General features: G+C 51.3%; 3 protein-coding genes across 3 annotated transcripts; 1 reads left to right on the forward strand and 2 right to left on the reverse strand.

Moving 5' to 3' along the window:
- Nucleotides 1-693: 693 nt before the first annotated feature.
- On the forward strand, nucleotides 694-7,607 carry TrAFT101_001442 (uncharacterized protein; the record flags this gene model as incomplete). The annotated part of the gene is made up of 4 exons (XM_066126324.1): nucleotides 694-904; nucleotides 3,424-3,446; nucleotides 5,006-5,010; nucleotides 7,394-7,607. The coding sequence occupies 4 exons, from the start codon at nucleotides 694-696 to the stop codon at nucleotides 7,605-7,607; spliced, it is 453 nt and encodes a 150-aa protein (XP_065982425.1).
- A 6,820-nt stretch (nucleotides 7,608-14,427) lies between these two features.
- On the reverse strand, nucleotides 14,428-17,120 carry TrAFT101_001443 (uncharacterized protein; the record flags this gene model as incomplete). The annotated part of the gene is made up of 2 exons (XM_066126325.1): nucleotides 14,428-14,562; nucleotides 17,103-17,120. The coding sequence occupies 2 exons, from the start codon at nucleotides 17,118-17,120 to the stop codon at nucleotides 14,428-14,430; spliced, it is 153 nt and encodes a 50-aa protein (XP_065982426.1).
- A 4,474-nt stretch (nucleotides 17,121-21,594) lies between these two features.
- Nucleotides 21,595-21,942, reverse strand: TrAFT101_001444 (uncharacterized protein; the record flags this gene model as incomplete). Its single annotated transcript, XM_066126326.1, has 1 exon — nucleotides 21,595-21,942. A coding segment is annotated over one exon (216 nt), but the record flags the coding sequence as incomplete, so codon positions are not given.
- Between the last annotated feature and the right edge of the window lie 1,217 nt (nucleotides 21,943-23,159).

Below are 23,159 nucleotides of genomic sequence, written 5' to 3' on the forward strand. Positions count from 1 at the left end.
GCGTAACCGCATATCCGTCAAATTAATTTTCCCAGTCGCTGCTCGCCCGACGGGCAATTTGGACGGCATGCTGAGCAGCCCGTACTTCCGCCCGTATAATACGATAAACCCCGCCGGCGAATAAATGAGTTGCCGGATATCGCTTGGCCTGGGGGGGGGGGGGGGGCCGAAAAAGAAGAAAGAGAGGATTAGGTATAAGGATACGCGAAGTGCAGTAGCACCGTCTTTTACCACACGTATATACATACATAGGAATATACTGTACATCTAGGTATACAAGGACTATCATCGTACGAGTGGGAACGTGCCCTTTTCCTGCTGCACACACACCCTTTGAGGGCCAAGAAGAGAAAACGCAGATGACAGGGACGAATGCAAAAATAGAGACTGATGGGCGCCGGAGATGCGCCGTGGAACGCCGGTGCAAAGAAAGACCGGGCAGAAGGGAGAAAAGAGACCGGGCAGGGAGCAAAACGGACAAACACATGCACCATGGAGTACACGAGAAAGAGAGATAGACGAAGATGGAGGAAGAGGACAGGGAGGGAGTGTGCGATAATGGCGAGAAGCGAGGCCACAAGAGCAAACAACAAGCATACTGCAGCATCATGAGCAGCATCCCTTATACCGACATGTACCTACTGTGTAGATGGCCATGCCATGCCATGCCATGGCCCTGTCCAGATCAACGCAATGGCCGCTCGTTCGTTCCCAGCTCCCAAGTTTTGCAGCATCGCATCCCGAAGCAAACCCCCCCCCCACGGACAGAACCCAGGCTCTTCGCCCATTTCTCCGGGACCAAGCAGGAACACACACAGGCGCGAGATGGAGCAGAAAGAGGAAATAGACCGGCAGAGACGGGCTGGGGACGATACGAACGCATGCACACAGCGGCTGGCTCTGGGTGAGAATCCTCAAATCTCGTCAACGATCCCTGGTCTCGCATAGGAAGGCCGGCGCGCGAAATTCTTCCACAACGGTGTTCGTGCATGAAGCTGTGCATCTGTAGTTTGACGCACTCATTCCTCATATGCATTCATACATACATACTGCAGTACCTACTTACTTTGTACATGCATCGTACATACATACAAACACACAGAAGATGTTGCGCTTTTTTTTTTTTTTTCTTCTCTCTTTTTCTCTCAAGTACGTGCATAGGCAAGCAAGCAAGCCGGGGGCTAGAAAAAAAGGGAATGCGAGAAATATTGAGCACTCACGACAAGATTACGCACATGCAATATGGTGAGTCAATTCGTGTAGCTGGAGCTCATATTCTAGTTTATTCATTTTGCGGTCCCTTTTTTTTTCAAACCCCTCGCTTGGCCGGTTTATACTTGCCTGTCGGAAGCGAGATACGAGACGATATCGAGTCAGGCCTGCGTGGATGCGAAGGACTACATGACTATCTACAAGTATCTGGTTGAAAATCTGCCCTCCATTCCGCCTGCAGCAGCGGTGCCTGTATGGATGTCTGCGTATGTCTGCATACATACAGGTATGTCTGCACCGTCCCATTCGGCGTCCCCATGGGGCCTGATTTTGTTCTTTTCAGCTTCCTTTCCATCTGCCTTTCAAGCGTGCTGTGCAGTTACGTCGCATTGGCGTCCATCTCGTCCCCATCCATATCCCCATTGCGAATCCCAATCCCCAATCCCGTCGCATCGCTGCGCCCAGGAGGGAGGGGTTGGGGGGATTCCGGGGGATTCTGGATTTTGTTAGCCTTCCCTTTAGAACAGGTAGTAGTACTATTAAGGCAAAGGGAAAAAAAATTTTAAAAATTAAATTTATATATACTATATAAACATCCACAAGCAACAAATAAAAAGAAAGGCCGAGAGGGAATTGGGAAGCAACAAAGATTCCCCCGCCTCCATGTCCGAACGACGCCCGGAGACCGGAATACAGTCGAGCACACAAAGGTTTAGGTGTGCACGCCGTATTGAAAAATATGTGGCGTGGTGTAACAACAGGTACATGTATTTTTGGACAAGAAAGAGGCGCAGTTACAACACAGGACTTTTGGACTGACTCGACAGGGCGCGTATTTTAGAAGAAAGAATTACGGAGCAGAGACTAGCAAACCACTCGCTGATCAGCAACAAGTACATGCGTGAAGCGAATAATAAACCCACGATAAAAATAAAATAAGATAAAAAAAAAATGATGCCAAGAGTTGGCTGATCAACCACGGCACGATGCTACACACTTCTTGGTCTCTGCCCCTCTGATATCCCCGTGCCTTGTACAAGTAGAATACAATCCATGCGCGTAAACGCTGCTCGGCTAGTAAACATCAAGGCAAGCCTGGACCAACAGAGTAAATCGTAACTCGGCTCCATGCTCCATCTCTTTAGTCTGCTCCATATGCCCTACCTGTACATACAAGCGGGAACCATAATGGCAATACGATACGATACACCCCTCTCTTCCTCTGCCTACTGCCTGGAGTGCCGTGCTTGGAGATGCCCTCGCTTCCATCATCGTCACTTCTTCTCTGCAATGCTACTCCCCCCTCCTTCTTCCCATGCGGCCAGCCCCCAGCCAAGCGCACCATTTGCTTATCCCATCTCTCTCTCTCTTCAAGCTTCATCGATACGCCATCAAGGATGAAAACGCTCACCCCTCCCTGCCTTCTCACCACCCCTACCTACAGCATGCACCTTGATGAACAAAGAGAGAGAGAGAGAGAGACAAAAAGGAAACCCTCGAAAAAACGTGGCCATCTCGCCGCCCTTGTTCCATCCTAAATCCTGCGAAGCTCTTCGCACGTGTCTGGATCCAGTGTTGCTACGCAATTGACCCTTAGCCTCTTTTTTTATTCCATGACGGAATGCTACTTTGCACCAATCGACAATCACACACACGCCCCCCTCCATCTACAGTAGCATTTCCATCTAAGACATGATTTTTTCTGGGCTTTTCTGCCTCTCTCTCTCTCCCTGCCTCTCTCCCTTGCTATATCTCTCTACCCTGCCTATATTACAGATTGATTGTAGTATTTTCTTAACGATACGCCTCATTGTACAAATTGTTCCGGCCTATTCGTCTCGGTATGAGATGTGCCGCTCGCACGAAGCAAAAACCATGACGAACATGGGGTGGGCAAAGGGCCTCACGCGACAAGGCGATGTGGCCCCCCCCCCCCCCCAACCCCCAATTGTGGGCAAGAGATAATTTCACGTTCGCCCTACTGGTATAGGCGGTAGTTTGTATACTGGGATTGCTTGCTTTCAGCCAACCAACAACCCTCCTTTCGGGAGATGGGCAAGATACAAAAAAAGCAACACGCCATACCCACAGGGCAGCCATGGGAATAAGTAGGAAACAAATTGTCAAGGCTGGAAAGAGAAAGAGAGAGAGAAAAAAAAATAAAGTCGGTGCAAATACAAGCCCGAGTCGCCGTCTATCTTACTCTTTCAGCTGATACGCCTAGCTCGTCCAACGTGCATCATTACCCATTATTATGATCGTAGAGAGAGAGGCAGAGAGAGAGAGAGACTATCTTCTGTATACGCCTGCGGGATACTACACGATGTGACGCAACTGGTCCTCATCGGCGAGCAGAACTGCTTTCCATCCATAGCAATTACTCACACGCACACGCCCACACCCACATTGGAACTATAGCTTAGAGCTAAGAGCTACTGATACCTGAACTTCACATATGCACGCGTCACTTTCTCATCTTCCTGTGCTGTAACACAAGAATCAACTGAAATTGTGGCCCAAAAGTTCAGCTCAGCTCAGCTCAGCCGCATGGCTCAGCTCAAGCGGTTTTTTTTTTTTTTTCCTTTTTTTTCCTTAACCGAGGAACGGGTGGAGAGAAAGAGGAGAAAGAAGGAAAAATTTTTTGCAGAGGCTGGCAGCCCCGTCAAAGAAACGATGCTGCAGCCAAAACTTCTAGATGATTGCCTGCATGGGAAAAGGAATGGAAGAATGGAACAAGTTGGAGAAGCGAATCGAATGTTCCTTTTTTGCCATGTGGATGGAAGCTGAGGAGAAAAAGGGCGAACTAGTGCAGCACTGTAAGTTGCTAGAGCCAACAACGTAGCGAAGCGCCCAGTTCGCCAATCTTCCCCATTGGTCGTCTGGTCCTTTTTTTTTTTTTTTGTGTGTGTGTCTTCTCCAGAAAGCATGGCATTTGATCTCGTTGGCCTCTTGAAGTGGGTTCCATGTTCCATGACAAGCTTTGCACAACCCGATGATCTCGTTTCTGTGGCGTTTTTGTAAAGCCCCAGGGTTGGGGTTTTGGAACAACAACACGATGAGAGCGCCATCTCTCCAGACTCCACATTCTACGTGAGCACTGCCTGCAAGAAGCAGAGAATGTTCCAAGCACATGCACGTGTCTTCAGTCAGAGGAAGAAGACGGGGGACATGGAAAGAAGAGGGGGGTGAGCATCACCATTGAATCCATCCCATCGTGCAGGACAATCAAAAACCTCGCCAACGCAATCAACAGCCCTCCCTCCCCGCAAATCTCAGGCGTCAAAAGTCAAAATAGTCCCACCGCGCGTGCTGCACATCTCTCTCGAAACAGCAACCCAGCAAAACCAAGATTCCCAAAAGATTTTGACATCAGCACAGCCAAAAACAAAACCCCCCCATGCCAATGCAACTCTGCAATGAGGTGCAAACTGCTACGATGGCCCTGCATCATCTCTCTTGCCCCCCCCCCCCCCCCCTCCCCTCACTGCAACCCTGTTGCGCGAGAATATAGAGAAAGGGAGTGAGAACAGCGAGCTGGAGAAATGAATGAGACGCAAAAAGAGAGACACACAAGAGACACACACTGCCGATGACAGAAGCCGAGCCCTGCCATGTCCCAAAACGACCAACCAGGCACAAATCAACAGATCCGCTAATGCTGCTCTGAAACGTGCGAGAAGCGTGGCATTTTGGAGCTTTCTTTTTTTAGTAGAGGCGTGTGTGGTGTGAAGCCGAGTGGCGGCTCACTATCTTTGTCCCTCTTACTCTTCCTTTTTTTCTCTATACTTGATAGAGTAGGTACGTAATAATAAGCCTCTATGATGATCGTGGCTAGTTATATTTCACTCTCTCTCCTTTTTTTTATAAAAAAAAAAAGGAAATGAAAGAGAAACAGTACCAGCATAACAGTACCTATAGCAAATCATCATCACAATACAGCGTGTAGCACTAGGTAGTAGCAATGATACCCTGTTCAACTCTCGCTGGCGCATCTCATAACCACGCGCCCTTCTGACCCGGGCCTTGCTGGCCACCGCATCCTCCTACCCGTCACCCTGTCGGAAGGATTCACCTCGCCACGCCGTTCCATCGTCGTTTTTTTTTCCCACTGCCCATTGTACGATGGATGACGATGCATCTGCCTTGAAGTCCCGTCTCGACCCCTCCATGGGGGCTGGGTTTGGGTTGCCGACCCTAAAGTAAAACGAACAAGAATAAGATGAAAGCAAAGCAAGAGACAGCAAAAGATAGCAAAAAGAAAAAAAAAAAAAAAAAAAAAAGGACGCTACATTCTATTTGGCTAGCTACATGTCCCTGTTCATCATTTCCTTTGCCCATCTTCCGTTCTTTTCAAATCTCCCCATCATGCTTCATCATCAATTCTTCTCTCATTTCATCTTTCATCCCACTTACATCGCCGATGAGTAATACATGGCGGGGAGTAATAAAAGTGCCGTTCCAAATCACAAAGATAAAACGGGAAATATGCATGAGTCCAGATGAGGTGCCATCAACTCTAACCGGCGCCCTGACAGGCCCTCCAATCCAATCATCACCCCATATGCCGGCACCATGCTTGTTACCGGGGGGGGTTCCCTTTCTTCCTCTCTTCTCTTTGGGGGGAGTACGAAGGGGGCCACTCTACCCAAAACCTGCCACGACCAAACAAACAACAACCGGCCAAACTCCACTTGCCTGTCAGTTCCGGCAAATCCTTATCCCCATGCTCCCTCTCCCCCTCCTGCTGCTACGGTACATTTTTTTTTTTTGCTCTACTACGTATTACTACCTTACCTACTTCCTTGTAACAACATGCATGCCTGTACAGTACGATGCCGGCCCCTCCATGGCCTTCTCCGAAAAGGGAATCTATGGCGAGGCTATCACCAACCCCTGACCGATCTATTTCGGAGTGCGAGGAAAAGCAATTAAGAGAGAGAGAGAACGAATAAAAACAAGGACGGAAAAAGATGGCGCTACTAGCCTCCTTCGTCCCGTCGACAAGCGCTTTTAGTGTGAAATGACAATTGACAAGGCGGGCGATGACCCACGCAGGCAAATGGCAATTATAGCTGCCGTGTCGTCGTCAACCGTCAGATAAGGAAGGGGGCGTTTAATAAAAAACACAGAATTTGAAAAAGAAAAAAAAAGAAAAAAAACAAGGCTCACCAGGAAATTAAAAAAAAAAAAAAAAAAAAAAAAAACATCAATCACGGTTTTGCACGGCTTGGCGATTTTGCCAATCCCTCTACCCCACAAACGTCACACACTTTCACCAAATCAAATATCCCCGTCGACGAGGATCCCTTACCTCTCAACAGTGATGAGAAGTACATTCTGGTCGTCCCCAAAGCATAGACCATATCATACAAGTATTATTCCTCCCTGATCCACAAATGCATCACACGATGGCCTCTCTGTTCGGATTCAATCTCTCCCTCTCCCCTGCAGCTTGGCGGGTGGTAGTACATACTACTCTGGCCAAGTGCAGCATCTCGCAATCGACAAGGCGGCCACCCGTGGCAAATGAAGCCAGCCCCAAGAGACGATCCACACATGGGTCTCTCACACGCGGCACAGAAGAAGAATAGCAATATAGGACTTGCCGTGCGAGGCAATTACCGCAAAGTTGATCAACGGGTAAACGATGTCTCCGAGAGCAGCCCCAAACTACTGCTGCTAGGAGGAGGAGGGGGGTCCCGTCCAAAACGAGGTTTGAGTCGGCAGAGACAAACGTGGCATACACAACATACATGGGACGATCATACAATCTTGGGGATCCATCAACGCCCTCCCTGGGAACCCATTCAAAAGTTCGCGATGCAATTGCCCGGTCAGGATTTGGGGTGAGTGCCCCCTTTCTATTCCTCTTCCTCTTCCTCTTCCTGTGACTCCTCCTCTTCCTGTGACTCCTCCTCATACAAAACAACGCCGCCGCAAGAAAGAGGATTGTGAGACGAAAAGGCTAGATGTCAAACCCTCTTGTCCATCTCCAGCTCAGCAATCCGCCGTGATCAAGTAGTGCTGTAGCATCGCCATTTTGCATCCCATCAACGCACTCCTCCCCTTGGATCCTTTCCTTCATCCACGGCCTTTGAGACGCGCGAGTATCATGTCTGCATCACTTAGCTTCCTCGGCATGCCGTCGACATGCCTTCTTGAGCGCTGACACTCCCCCCAGGCATGTATACGCAAAAGCCCAAGGGCCTTTCCTGGCCCACGAGGTTGCACTGCACCCCCTTGTTGCAGTGCTAGCAACAGTCTCCAGAAACCAAGATGCATTCGTGCATGTATTTCGCTCGTTTGTCAACAGAGTCACATCGCACATCTACAAGCGCTTGGGGATCTTGTCCTTCAAATCCCATCCCACGCCATTGCCACGTTCTCGAGAGTAGTGCTACCCTCCCTCTCTTCAGACCGCAGACATGCGTCGTTACCTACTTTACCAAACACGACTGGTGCCTGGATCAGCCATCTCGACCCCTGGTCCGGCATAGCCTCTAGAACTATTCGACCATGCCGGCCCTTCAACTCTGTGCAGGTACAGCCGCAAAAAGGACACAAGAGAAGAAAAAAAAAAAAACTGCGCATGCACTATGGAAGACACGATGGATGTTATTCCTTACAGACGATTCTGCAATGGAGAAAAACCGGGGCAGGGTGGCTGCGCGTCCAGTCACGAGCCGCTCCTCTGCATGGAGAATCATGGATACGGCGATGAGCCATCCATACTGCCTGCACTTGGCTGCACTTGGCAGCACTGCTACTCTGTTCAGCTTGCAATCTTGCAGACCTGACCGGCCGCGAGTGGATAGCCGTTGCAGATTACCACGTGCTTTGCCAACCCTCCAAATCTCCCTCGGGAAGGAAGTGGTGTGTACCCAATTGCTCCGTATTAGAGTGGGCAAATCCCACGGACGGCTGCAAGGAGTGCACATTTGCTCCTTACTGGCTCAAGACTTTCGTGCAGTAACGCGTAAACTAGACGGACAGGGCCCCTGGTGCGGCTCCCCGAAACCCATGCTCGCAGCCATCTCAGCATCGCCGACCTATCCGGGAATCACTGTCCGCCTCATAGCCTCTGATGCTTGACGTCTTTGATACGGCGCCCTTCTCGGGCGCCTCGTTTATGCAGTTCTATCAACATCGGCGACTTCCGTCCAGCATAGCCTTTCATGTTGAAGATCGGACCCATGCCTGACAGTGGTGGTGGTATACCAGTATGTGGAGCCTGCATGCTACGGCGGCGAGCTCCGTATGGACAGAAGTTCCAAGCCCCAGTTTTACTGCCGGCTACTGCTAATACCTAATGCCTGTCCAAGCATTATACAAGGGGCCCATTGCCTACCTACCTAACCGGATATCGCGGCGGCAGCCGGGTTGTTTGCTTTCCGCCTCGAGTCGCCTGTCGTGCCTCTTTTAGATATAGTTCTGACAGTTCTGACTCGACCACTTGGCCCCGCAAAGCAGAGCTGGCACTGAATACTTGCATCAACTGGACCCTGGACAGCATGAGTCGTAAGAGGGCAGCTTGGGGCTCTGCTAGCTAGCAGTACTATTCCGCAGCATGCTTTGGTAATGATTGTTAAGACAGCGCCAATCTTCGTGTAAATGATGAAGGGGGCATTCTGAAGTGATCTGATGGCACGAAATCAAAACACGCGGAATATTAGGGTCATCATTCTCCCTTGTTTTACCATTCTTTTCACCTACCATGTTCTTTTGTTATTTTCCTGAAAAAGGTAAATGTCAAACGACGCTGGTCACTGACAAATAAGTTGGATCCATGATCCCGGAGCAAACCCACCCCCCAAAACACATGATATGGCAAGCATTTTCCCCATCCATTGCCACATAGGATTTTGAAGGCAAGACAGAGAGAGAGAGAGAGAGAGAGAAAATAGTATAGTCACCTTGGTAGCACTAAAGCATCCACGTTACTCTGGGATGCTAGAGGGATGTGTCGCACAGGCGCAGTTTTCAGGATGGAGAGAAAAGGGAAAGAAGCAAACACAAACCAAAACGCAGCACGTAGCACTTACCACCCCTGCAATAGAAGTGATTGAAGCTAGAGATGGACTGGAGGAGTAATAGCTAACTGGCTATTCGGTAGGAATACTGGCGCGGTGTCGGCAAATAACCATGGTTAGCGCTCGGGGGCATCTTCGGAGATGGGCCGTCAGGATTGTGCTTCGTATGATTCGTCACCAGGGCTAAGCGATTTGCTCAAGTTCCCTTTTCAGCAAATCGTATGCGATCGCCGTCGATCATCAATCACGTAGTGGTGAATAACCATTCGACTCTGGTGCCTGCCGACCGCAGCTAGGAACAGGACTGAAAAGAACAGCATCTAATTCAGCATTAGTCTCAACTTGGCTTGGACAAACGGGGGCAAAATATTGACCAAGTCCACGTTTCATCCACATAATATTTTCTTCTCTCAGGAAAGGACCTACAGAGCCCTGTAGGGCCACTGCAGAGTTCTATTAGGATTGACATCTGTGCGTGGTATTGTGAAGCCCCCGTCTTCGATAGTAAGCAGCAGATGGCACTATCTCTGTCCCCGAAGCCCAACTTAGCTGATTTAGGTGCTACTGGCTGGTTTCGTCTGCCACTCGCGCCTAGGATGGGCCATTTCCCCAAAAATAGTTGGGGAGACTGAGTGGTGCAGGGCAGTATAGAGATGGATAAAATAGGGGGCCCAGAAGCAAGTTGTTGGCCCCTCGTAAGAAAAAAAAAATAGAATAGTAGCAGCCGTAAACATGCCTGATGGCTGGCTCGGTGGCTGCCTGAAGAAAGACCAGCTCATAGAACGCCACATCATGTAGTTTATCCCGGGGAGGGTGAGTAGGAGAAGCTGAAGCTGAAGCAGCAGCGAGGGAGGGATGGATAGCCTCAATTAGCCAATTCTATACATTTTGGCGTGTATGGAATAGATGCAAAGAGAGAAACAAGAGGTGCAAAAGATGAGGTGATGGGTCGATGCAGACAAAGTGCGAAGTAGAGTACAGGTACTGGGTTGGCAAGGTTGTACGGAGCAGAAGCCGCAGCGAATAAGACGGTGTACAAATCCGCTGCCTAAAGGTACAATCTTGATACATCGTCGATGCTACCCAAACGGGTCGTAATGTGACGCTGTGATGCAAGATGTCCTGGCAGGTGCATACGGCGACGCCGTGGTTAGAGGAGAGGCCAGCACGTGTTAGATAATGATAGGAACAATACCTCAACCCTCGCCGTCCTGCAAAAGCGCGAGACCGCCCAAAGGAGCGAGACCCCGAAAGGAGCGAGCGAGACACCCATTGACTGGCTGGCTCGGACTCGTGTTTCACTTAGGACAGACTTTGCGTTAGCAGTATTAGGAGCAGGACGACAAAATCAACGTTCAAAGATACCTAGTCGTTAATTGGCCTCCCAACATGCTCCGTACGGATCTCATAAACACTACAATCAAGGAAAAATAGAGAGCAAATAGAGTGTGTTTAGCTCATACACTGCGACCCGCCTTCCTCGGCACTCGCCAGGCGGTCCGCCCAGCTTCCACAACGTCCATAAAAGACGACGTCGGACAGGCGCACCGTACTCCGCCCGGTCCGTGTTTATGCCCAGTTGTTCGGTAATTGAGAGATGGGATAGATGATGGGGTAGATGATACGCGGTAGATACATTACCAGTCTTGATAGTAATAAGGTAGTAGCATTAGAACATCATACGAGATACGAGTACATCCTCGAAAGTGGATGACGCGTGGATGGACAAGCAGCAGTGACGATACCGTAACAAAGAACACCGCACAGTATCTGTAACAGGTACCTACTCTATCGGAGACCTGCAAAAATGCGGACAACGAGCGTGCGTCTAGCCTGGCACTGCAGAGTGCAGTGCAGCATCTTCGATGAAACAACCAGGTTGCTTGCCACTTTTGAAGGCGGTGTTGTTGTCATTTGTGATATCCCGATGCCATCTCGAGCGCAGTGACCGCAAGAATAACTAGCGACAAGAGGCAACACCAGCAAAATTAGACGGTATGGTCACAGCCTCGGCGAGACACCGATCCGCAAGTTGCTAGCACTAGTTGCAGATTGCTGTGACTGAAGTTGCATCCGGGGAGGCAAGAAGCTTCAAGGAAACGTGGACGCTGCAGGAGGCTCCATGCGGCGGGCCAGCTCTCTTTCTTCCCCTGTCGCTGTGCCTCTCTTCGTCGCCGTATCTGTCTGCCAGCACGAAGGGATCCAGAGACAAGAGGTCCACAACAGCTCCAAAGTTTATGTGCATACGCTGTCACAGACCAGACCAAGGGCTCCATTCTTCTGCGTCCATATGCAGTGCTGTGCTGTGTGTTGCAGTGCAGCGCACGAGGCGTGCCCCGTTGCGGCGGTGCCCATCCCGCCTTTTCTCCCGCAAAACTGAAGCTCCCGCACTGAAAAAGGGCGGTCGACCAGGGAGCATCGCGATGCCCATGGCGGGACCCGCAATGCCAAAGTCCACCAATGGCTGCATGCTAACCAGGGCGGCCATTGACGCAACGTGAACGGGTTACACGGCATACGGACTCTGGGCACGAGTATCGTCTCCGTTGACGAACAAGCTTCGACGCCGCCGCCGGCTTTCTAAGCACTGGGGGTGGCCATTAAGCCGTGACGACGAGCTGCAGATAGCCAGCCGGCAGGCAGGCAGGCAGGCAGGCAGGCAGGTAGGCAAGGCAGGCAAGGCAGCATCGGAGAAGAAGGAATGCCAGCAGGAGGGGCGGAAGCACAGCAAAAGGACGCCAGCTTGCGTATACGCAGTCGGTCCCGAGCTGTTCTACTCGACTTGGCGGTGTCCTCTGTTACAAGAGGCGAGATACTAGTACTGCTAGCAGCAGCTCCATTGACCATCAAGAGCCGGGGATGAGCTCCTAGAGCTCCCCTTGCCCATTTGACTGGGCGTTCAAGAAGAAGAATTGCGAGACTAGCAAGAGCTGGCTGTCGGCCACTCTTCTGAGTCCCTCCCAGCAAATTGCCGTCTCAAATCTCGAGCGACAGCCAGGACGCGATACCTGTTTCGGGGATGCGAGAACCTGTGGGAAACCCAAAGCGCTGGAGACGCTCCCCTGGCTGCTCGCCGAATCTCTGGCACTGCAGCACCGATTTGAAGGACGGCGACCCGTGCAACGCGGCCAATGGCAGGGGAAACGCCACGTCTTGCCTGGTCCGCAGATGGAAACCAAACGGTCTCGTTGCACCCTGGTCCGCTTCCCGGGAGAGGGGACCTGGGAGGGGACCGGAGGCGGATCATTGGATCGCTCAGAGGGCTACAAGGCCAAGTTCCAAAAGAACCCTTGCGAGGGGGGTGGCGCCTAAAAGACGTTAGCACAGATGTGACGACAAGGATCAGAACACGACAGGGAGGAGGGGTGCACAGAACGTAGGGCTGAACCAGGCCCGACCATCCCACCGCGTCCCAGCAAGACAGCACAAGTTGATCAAAGGATGCGCCCCAGGGCAGCCAATGGGCGGCCTTGGATGGGCCTCTGGGATGCTGCTAGCCAACAACATCCTTGCCCAGACCTCCCGCACCGCGTACGCCCGCTGCACAGCGTCCCGCTCGGCATGCCCGAAGACCTTGGGATTAATTGCTAGCTTCACCGCTGGAACAGCAAAGAATTGGCTGCATCTCTGTCGTGGCACAGCAGAGCACTGTATCGGGTAGCAAGCCAACCCGAGCTTTGGCCAAGGCCCAGATTGTTGCATCTGGAATCGCCCTCATCTCCTCATCTCTCTTCTGCCTGCCTGCTGCCAGCCAGCCCTACAGCCCAACATCAAGTACCGACCGGCGCTCTGGGTCAGGCAGACAGACCAACCACCCACGATGAACCGGTGTGAGCCTGACGACGGCGATGATGCTGATGATGATGATGATGTCGCCGCTTTGTTATAGATCCCCCGTCCGTGCTCGACGGCCCGGAGAGAGCGCCGCGTCTAAGCCATCCGACCCGACTAATCCAATAATTTGAAGGTGTCCCCTTGGTGCATCACAGCCCATTCTGCTTGATTGTTCTGGAATCATGCTTCGTTCATTTCGTGGTTGGTCTGCTGTAGGGCTCCGTGATGCGATGCGTTGTCGCCTGGGTCCCCCAGCACCCAGGTCCATGGCGGAAGCAGATGGGCTGCAGCCACAGCTTCGCCAATGAGCTGTTTCTCAAATCGTACGAGGAGGAGCCTCCTGCGTCGATCAAATCTACAGTAGCGACGAGGGTCTGGGGCTCCGTAAGGTGGCATGATTGCGTCTGCGGCGCTGCGGGAGAGAGCGAGGCATTGGCGCACGTCTCACACCCCCGCGGCGTGCGACAAGGGCCGCGTCACGTGAGAGCTCTCATCCCGATTCGGGGAGATTAGCCCATAACTCGCACCCGTCGCCATCCACCAATGAGGAGCCGCGCTGGACACGGCTTGCCGGTTTGGAACAAGCAAGCAGAAAAAGTAGCCAATACCTCGCCGCGCCGGCATTAGATAAGCCACTGCTGAGTTATCGGTACTTTGCACGCCGACGGAGGAGCTGCTCCTGCCATCCCGTTTTCTCTCCAGCGCGCCAAGGCATCCGGCCCCGCCCCGGCAAAACTAGCCCCCAAAACGAGGGTCTTGACAGCCCATTCTTGACATGTAACTCGTGCTGCAAATAAAACTACTTGTTGACACGATGGCCAAGGACTGATAGGACAACCCGACAACTAGCTGCAACAAATGGGATGAATGATGGCACCGCATTGAGCAAAGAGTCAACGGCCATCCCAGACAGCAGCTTCAGCCGCAAAATCCTGCCAGGCGGTCTGGACCCCCCGGGGACAAAAGAACCTTAAAACACCATGACAAAACGAGAGCACCTTGCTACCGCGGCGTACTCCCTGTGAGTGCTAACGAGATTACGAACTCGTGATACCGTGCCTCAGCACAACTCTGCAGAGCGTAATGCCTGCACAGTGCCTGGACAAGGCATGGGAAAGATGCGCATGCACCATCAAGGCAAGGCAGCCTCCTTGTGACAGGGGCACGCCGCCACATCGGGGAGCAGGAGCATCAAGTCGGGCTTGGCATGATGGCGGTTGATGATCGAGGTTTCCTTGCTATTGGCATGGCCGAGATCTAATCAGTGTGCTACGAAACGAGAGGGGTTTCGGAGACACAGGGAATTAAGGATTAAGAAAAAGAGATGGGGGCGAGTGAAGATCAATGGAAGTCAAAGTTGCCCGGACCGGTACTGCCATCGGATTGTATACACATATATCAGGAACAGACCGGAAGGTTTGTTGCGATATCGCCCTTGTTGGCCTTTCACCGTACCGGGCTGCCATCCGGCTCCCTGGAACCGCAACTTATACGCCCAAGCGTTTTAGATTCCGTCAATTAGAGAAGATAAACGGGCGCTCTCTTGTCCACTTCTCCATCCCATCTTCGCATGCCAGCGGGCCATTTTGAAGCCTCGTGGTTGCACGAGCTCCCTTGCCCCATCTTGTGCTCCCTCCAATCATGCCGCCGCACAAAGCAATTTGATCCTCCCCGGGGGGGCGTGGGGGCCAGCCGATGCGACACATTGGCGACCGCATTGGGCAAGGTGAGGGCATCAACTTTTGAACTATTCGTCGCAAAACCCACTCTCCCCCTCTGCCGCACTCCTCCAAAAGAGAGGGAGAAAGAAGATGTCACCAGTCTAGTTTAGCTGCGCCGTTACAGACACCTACTTGGTCAAGCTTCGCCTCCCCTTTCCGCGTACAGGTATGTACTGCGCTCTTTTTGCTACCTGTTTAAGCTCTTCGCTTGGGAGACACGGCACAGAGAGGGGACAGAATCAGGCGCCCGCTTCGTATGCTGGAGCTGGTGACATTCTTTCTCTTAAAAAAAAGAAATTTGGGTTCGTAATTGGTGACTGGCATGTCATTCGCTGGCAAAATTACTCGTTGGATTTTATTCCTTTTTTTTTTTTTTATCCTTTGTTCGCCTCCTACCATAGGGCGGGAGGGTCGAGAGGGGAATCAGAGGGGAAGAAAAGGCAAGGGGAGGGGAAATAGCCAATCATCCGCGTGAGAACCTTAAGAAAGCTGCCATTCGGGGGAGGAAAAGAAATGCAAGTCAGAAAAAAGGAGGTGTTTTGATGACGATACCGTCAGTCTTTGGTACTGTTTTGGGAACGGCACTGCCGGGACGAGTGAACGTTGTAAGGCTGAGACGCGCGCCGGCAGCTGCAGTAGTTTGGAGCACACAGACGCACATCAAGACCAAGCGGCTATTGGATAGGTATTACACACATCCTTACACCTCATGCTGCTGGTATCTCACATCCTCCCAGAGGGTTTCTAGATGCACGGTTGGTGCGGCGAGGTGTGCAGTGCCCGCTTTGCCGCACGTTGAGGCGAAGATGAGGAATAGACCGCCTCGTAGGCGGCGAAATGAGGTGAGTTGGGTGAGCGAAAGAGCGGAGTGGCACCTAGGTTGAGAATAATTTACCAAGATGTAACGCGGATTACGGGGAACGATGAGAAGTTGGTGTGCAACGCGGGGTGGAAAGCCGATACATGTACAGTAAGGGTGTGTAAAGAAAAGACGTGAATCTTCTTTATCTCTGCGGATAGAAACGGGTAATATGATAGACTCATCCTGTTATCAACTAGAGAGAAAGGTGCTTATGGGCCTTACAGTACGACTAAGTTACACAAAAAAAAAGGCTCCATGTTGACGCAATATCAAACCGCGCTGGTTTTTTTGGAATCCTCGCTGCCCTCTTGTTTCTCTAAAGATCAAAATTTCCTCTTTTGGGGTACCGGGGGGCGGTTATGCTTCACCGGAGCGCAAATAAGGCTCCCGGGCTTAAGTTGTAAAAAGCGGGTGCATTAATTCCGGCCAGTCATTTTGGAAAAAAACTTATACACGCCCCCGTGTCTTTGCAGGCATATACTGTGTCTCCGAGGTATCTAGTTGCAAGCGAAAGAAAAAAGAAAAGAAAAAAGTAAGCCTTTAGGGATCTTTTGCAAATCTCTCTCTCTCTCTCCGCGCTTAGTTGAGCAATTAAAAAAAAAAATACATTGTACCCCTTCAACTTTCTTTTGACCTCTAAACCTTGAAAGGGCCGCGTGCGCGCGCACGCGGTCACTTGGCGTGCGGCTTAAAAAACGGTATGCCCTTTTGATAAGGCTTAGACGGAAAACGGGGTATACACAAACGGGGCTTGGGCGCCTGATAGCCGTTCTCCGGGTATATTATGATTTGCTTCCGGGCGGGAAGGAGAGAGAGAGAGAGCGTGTGAGGGGAGGTTGCAGGTAACGGCAACAGTAAGGCAGTTTGCGAAGACCAAAAAAAAAATTTACGGGGTCTCACTGGACGAACTCTTATTGGCGGCGTTTCTTTGTCGCCGGCAACCTTCATTCTTTATCAATCTATTGGTATCGTCCTCTCATTAATTCCTCCGAATGGGCTGTGCTGCGTGCGTGCTTGGTGCCTTAGTAGCCTATATGGAGTGCCCTTTTTTTTTTTTGTTTTACCCTTTTCCCTTGTCGTCAAAAAGAACTAGTTAGACGTTTCCTAAAACGAACGAGGCAGAAAAACGAAAAAGCAAAAGGCAAATAGATTAAATTCGAAAAGTTGCCCTATGCTAGGTTAAAACTGCAGTAGCGTAGCACATCCGTTGGAAGCGAAGGAGGGGTGTGCGTGTGTGCGTGTGCGCGTTTGTGTAATGAGACCATGTCGTTGGCCTCTCTCTCTTGTCGTCACGTTATTCGTTTCCGAGGATCTGGAGCTTGGGATTGAGTTGTCTCAGATGGGTAGCCTCTTCTTCTCCTTCTTGTGTGTGCTTGCTAATAGCTAGCTGCTGCCATTTGGCTTGCTTCCTGCTTGGCGTATAATTTCCGGATTGGAACGAACGCCGAACCCCATGGCCATGGCAAAGTCCGAAATCAAAGAGGGATGGAGTGCACAATTGTAATCACGTACTAATCAAGACACCGAACGTACAGTATTTTCATCTTACGAATATAATCATAATCACCCATCTTTGACGTCCTTTTGCACTCTAAGCGAGGCATCATCCACTGTGGAATCATCTGCGAGTAGCCGATTATCTCATCGGGCAGAAGACAAACTAGCAGCAAATCATTTCATTCATTCACATGTTGGTACTGCAGCTCCCGGGTATGTTCCGCCTCGCTTCCGGCCAATTTTTTCCCGGGTAAGGCAAATGGTAGTCAAGGCAGGTACCAGCCACGGCTAGCGCTAAACGGGAAAAATTCCACTGGAGCGGCATAATATATTGCAGTTGTCTTCAATGTCAGCCGTTGCCCGGCACGCAGTACGTACCCTTTTTTTGATATCGTCAATGAAGTCAGAAGCGAGGTTCGTGTGAAGTACCGCTAGTACGGTATCTGAGTCCTTGCAGGCTTAAAATTCCACAGAGGGTCCTCCAAAGGAACCACCAAACAAAGACGGGCGAAGGTGGGGACGCTTTTTCTTTACGGCGCCCCGTTTTATTTAGAATGGGGCTTCAGATTTGATATTGGATTGTTTGAAGAGGGAAAAAAAAGAACACGAGCCGCCCCCCCAAAATTTTGGATGGAGTCCACTCTAAAAAGGTACTTGGCGGCAAATCGAAGCGGGAGGCGGGGGGTTTGTGGGCGCAAGTTGTTTCAATGTACAAAGTCCAAGATGGGCCTAGCAGTGGGCTAAGAGGTACCGCCTAACCAAGGCCCCCAAAATCAAATACTTAGAAGTAGGAAACGCGGGGGCCTTGTCACTCTAATTGGACCAGCGGAAGGAGGCGGCGTGGGAACCAATCAAAAGACGCCGGGCGCCTTAGGTAAAGCACAGCCAGACAGGCCACTTAAAAAAAGAAGAATTATGGGGAGAGGGAGGGGTAAAGCAGGGACTCGGACATCTCCCGAGCGCAAATTGGAGCTTATGGCTGTCGGGACGTCCTCTGCTAAAAAGCCCAAGACTTTTATAGTATGGCATGCTAGCAGCAGAGCTGTCTGGCTTTATTCCCGAAGTGCCGTGCCACCATTTTAGGACCAAGTTTGCGGTACAGTATGCTTGCTGTTGATAGCAAATGGCTTCGTGCGGTCTTATCGTACTTTGGCAAAACACCGCTCGACCGTAGCGGCAACAGCAAGAGGCAAAATCGTAATCGAGGGTGATTCGGAGTCAGACGGGAAGTGAGGAATGCGGAGTTTGAGTTTCTTGTATCATATGTTTATCTTTCATATCTGAATAAGCCCTGTTGCAAGTGTGGCCATGTCATAGAGGCTTTCCCTCTCCTTGACCATCGTGGTGCGAGTAATACATACCTTACTGTACTTGCTTTACATGGGATTTATGCCCTTTACTCCCCGAAAGCCGCCTTGCCCTGTGGGACTTTGTTCAAATGGGGATGGGTCGATCGCAAGAGAGAAAGTTATTTGAATACGGAGCACCAATATGGAGAAGCACTAGTAGCAATAAGCCTAGCATTAACATTTCGGATTTGCTGCCTGCCGTTATTCTCCTACTCCGTTTTTTATGCTCTGTGCCGCCATGTACATGCTAGACTACTAGACTGTATCCAACTTGGCGATTCGAGATTGGATGAACTTCCAGCATATTCCTGAACAGGCACACTGCTAAAAACGCTTCTGCACGACAGTGCACGTTAGCAAAAATCCCTCCGAATAGTGCTGCTCATCAACGGAGTAGCCCGCTCGAAAAACACAAATGAAGCAGCCTAGGCCAGAGCATAGCTGCCTGGGTAGTTAGTTAGTCTCGTCACGAAAATCGTACGACAATTCTGAATACCAATTTTTCTCCTTCTTTTTTAGCTGCGCAACCCATAGCTATCCGGAAATAGATGCGAAGCTATCTCATATCCCAGGTAGTATAATTAGCTTCGTGATGTGCATAGCGTCAGGAGCATGAGACAGGTCAGTGAGTGATGGGACGAAAAAAAATTCAAATTTGGCTTCGTTTGGCACTAGCAGGCGCATCCATTGCCAGGATCGGAAGTCCGCAGTCTGGCCTAACGCAACCTAGGCGAACCCAAAAAAGAACTGCAGAAAGTCGAAATCAACCCACACGGTCGTTGCCCTGACTCGACTGGAGATCTGTGTGCAGGGCTAAGCCAAAAGGGCTCAACTGGCGATACGCTGCCTGGCATAGTATTGAAACAGAACAGAAATGCAAATACCTTCTCAGCCCCATGCCCCATCCCCATGTTAGACCCGGAAGGAAGAAAAAAACACCGTAGACCCGTAGAACAGAGTACATGCTGCTTGTACATCCTAGAGGCAGCACGGTCCAAGGCCGGCTGTCGCCAGGCGCATAATTGGCCTACCAGCCCGCTGTGGAGCGAAGATCCGGTTATCCCACTGCTGGGGGGCCCCTTGGAGAGCCAGACAGAGCTTTGCCACAGCTCTTGGTGCCCGTGGGTTTAGCAGCGTTTGGGGAGAGCTCTGGTGGGCCCCCCACCGAAATCGGCCCAAGATTCGTCCGGCGCTCAAATATCGTGCCGCCGGATGGCCGCGCGCGCCGCAAAGCGGCCTTTTCTGTGCCAGTTCGTCGTCGTATGCCTATGTTCCGCACCCGCCTATGCCTGGTGATGCTTCCCCGGAGAGGGACTTGGGAGGAACTTGCTTGCGGCGAGGCGAATTTGAACGACGAGTTTCAATATAAGATTTTGACGAGTTAGCTAAATTCACGCAATTGTCATGCGGCGATAGTGTGGTTTGGTGTTGTTGACCGCCCACTGGCAATGGCAAATTTCCCAAGATACGGAGCCCATGATGGTACTCGTACGCCTTGCAAAAGCGATGATAGCATCATTTGCTTGGCGGCTCCATTGCCCTGGACCAGCCCCCCGGGTAGCGCTTGTTCGTTCGTCGATTTGTATCACACTAGCATCCCTGGAAATTACAAAGTAGCAACCGTGCCTGGAACCATGGCGGCATAGAAAAAGAAAAAGAAAAAGAATGAGAGAATCATTTTGCCCATCTCCCCAATGGGGTAGCCGTCTCTCTATTTCGAGCTTTGGCCAGCTTTCGCATTCAGGCACCCTGGCTCTCTCGCTATTCTCGCCTCAACTTCAAAGAGCTTGGGAAGGGGCTCCAGGCGAACGGATCCAGTCCACCGGGAGTGGATCGTAGCCGTCCCAAAATGCCGGTTATCCGCCAAAAGAGCAGGCAGGCAAAATGAACGAGCCCGTCTCGGAGAGGTCACAAGCCTCTCCTGGCTTGCCCAAAGCGGCAATGCTGGGGGATACCAGCCGGGTGGTTAGGGTTTTTGGATGTGCGCCGCATTCGCCTGTCCATGTTTGGTCCTGATATCAAATACCTGAGAATGGGGATAACTAACCTGGAAACCGTTGGAAGGGAGGGGCTCCTTAGCCTGGGATCGTCAACCAACAACAGGTAGTATCTATCTAAAAAAAAAAACGGCTGTTTGTCAGAAGAGGCGAGCAGGGAAAATGGCCCCCATCACAGCACCACGGCCACGGCTCGTGAAACTGAGCCCTTTGCTAATTTCGCTCTATAATACGAAAGCCTCTTTTGGGCCAAGAGCACCTGGCATCGATCTCATCGTTCCCTTCTGTCGGGACACGCCTCCTGCTCTCCACCCGGGACCCTCGTTGTCTCGCTTCGTTTTAGGTAGTATGTTAGCAGTAACATTGACTCTTGTGATGCGCAGCCTAGCCGCCTTTTGCGGGCGCACAGAGAAACCTGTTTATAGGGAGCAGATCCGCGGGGGACGGAAAGTATATGTAGATACATTAGTGTGTGCCATGGTATGTGATATAGATAAACAAAAAACCGGGCTTCTTAGCGACCCTTAAGCGATGGTTCATGCCATAAACTAGATGCGACCTGGGGGCGTGAGGTGAGGGTCGCATTGATGATGGGACGCCGTACTGGGAGACACAAGTTGAGTGTCAAGCGACGCCCTTCTCTTCCAAATCAAATTTGGAGCCTCCAAAAACTAACTTTTTTGGAATTCCAAGCTGCCAAATGCCTGCGCCCGCGGACCACGTTGTTGGCTCGGATATTTGCCGTTCCGCGCAACTGTGGCAGTGGCAGTGACAGTGGCAAGCCCGGCACGTCTCCATGGGATTTTCGTCTTGCCAAACGCAAAAAACGGCGGGAATAACTAAAACGTTGATGCGAGCTAAGAGGCGGCATTTCATCATCATAATCATCATCACCCGTTTTCCCACTCGGTTTGTTGGCCGTTGCTAACAGCAGGCTGGGGGCTAAGCTCGATCGCGCAGGCAACTGTGGCGCTGCGTCTTTGGGCGTTACAGTAGGGCACATGTATGTGATGTGCGCCCTTTTTGGTGCTGGTGGCTGCTGAGTTGGGGGTGGGCGCCGCTAAAGAAAAGGATAGACAAAACTTGGAAACGGCACTTGCTACTCCAACCTATGTCCCCCAAACAGCTCCAACTCCCTTTCTTACCCCGTACTTGTGCCGCCTCTAAGAAAGTGAGATTCTGGCCGATAGTCGTTGTTACAAGTTGGCGACAGCAATGCAATCTTAGTTTTGTCGCCCCCCCCAAATTACGCAAGATAGGCCGCCCCCGTCGTTCCTCGTTCCCGGTTCATTCATTTCCCTCGCTTGCTGCTCTATGTTGCTAGGAGCTAATCTATAACCCTGCGCGATGTTGACAAAAGCCTCATTGAGACTCAGGGGCGGGATAAGAGAAACAACCTCGGCGTCCCAGTTGATATGGCCGCGTCTAGTAAGAAACGTAAAACAAGGGGAGCCTAGCTGAGTTGAGCTGTGCGAGAAGACAGAGAGAGAGAGAGAGAGAGGAGAGAAAAAAAAAAATAAGCCTAATGTCTCCCTTCCTCGTAGGGCGAACCAGATCCAAGGGATAAGATCCTCCCGGGTGGCCTGAAAGAGCACGTCCAGCGAGCGCCCTATCCACAGCGTTGGGATGTAGGGCTGAGATTGAAGGGGTGACTCGGCAGACAAAGTTGACATGTGGCAGATGGCGTCCCGACGGGTAGGGACGGCGGCCCATTGGCTGGACGAGGGGCTGCTGGGCCCACACCCCCTGACCTGCTAATGATGACAAAAAAGGGCTCCGTTGGTCATCTGAAGTCCTGGCTCTGGCAAGGGAGTGGCCGCCGCTATTCCGTACTTTGTCACCTGTAACCTGGGTCTGCCGCCTGTGGCTCGCTGCCTTGCGTACTCTGTACTCTACACGCACCAAAGCACAGTTCAGTATGCGACGGCCAATTCGAGCCGGGGGGTCGGGATCTTTTGGAGACTCCTGGGGAGCACCGCGGTGGTCGCAGGACAGCCAGAACCAGCACACACGCACGGCACAGAAACCTAGGACCCATACCTCCAAAGTTAATGAAAGGGGTGCTCATGATGATTGATGATGATGGCCCCCATTCTCCATAAATTTCTGGCTCTCTATTCCTTTCCCTTCTTGTTGTTGAATCGTGTTACGCATCATGTCAAATCAATTCCTCGCGGTAGTTGGGGCTAAGGCAAGAAAAAAACACTCGACGATGACCCTTGATTGCCTGTTTTGGAGGAGACAGTGACGCGAATCATTTGCCATTTTGTCTCCCCAGGCGGGGCTGCCCTGATAGCCAGTTTCTCTTTTTAGGCTTTTTCGCTTTTTTCACTTTCCGGCTTATAGCCGTATTCGGCTCTCGTATTATGCGCTTCTCGCTGGCTGGGTGTTCTGAGGCCGGAGAAATTGTCCCTCATATGCCGGTTTGGGGAAATGTGATTACTCTGGGGAGATTAGTCACCACAGTCCCTTGGATCCAAACATGTAGCTGCTGGCCGTGTCGTCAATCTATAGGTACTTATTCGTGGACTACCTACGTCGTACAGCAGGTGGTACATAGTAGTAGCCACCTGACCCAGACAGCAGGGTCGTCTAATTGGGGCCAGATAGATAGGCTCAGCATAGTGGGCAGCTTCCAGGCACTGCGGCATACAAGT

This window comes from Trichoderma asperellum, chromosome 1 (assembly GCF_020647865.1).
Source record: "Trichoderma asperellum chromosome 1, complete sequence".
Lineage (NCBI taxonomy): Eukaryota > Fungi > Ascomycota > Sordariomycetes > Hypocreales > Hypocreaceae > Trichoderma > Trichoderma asperellum.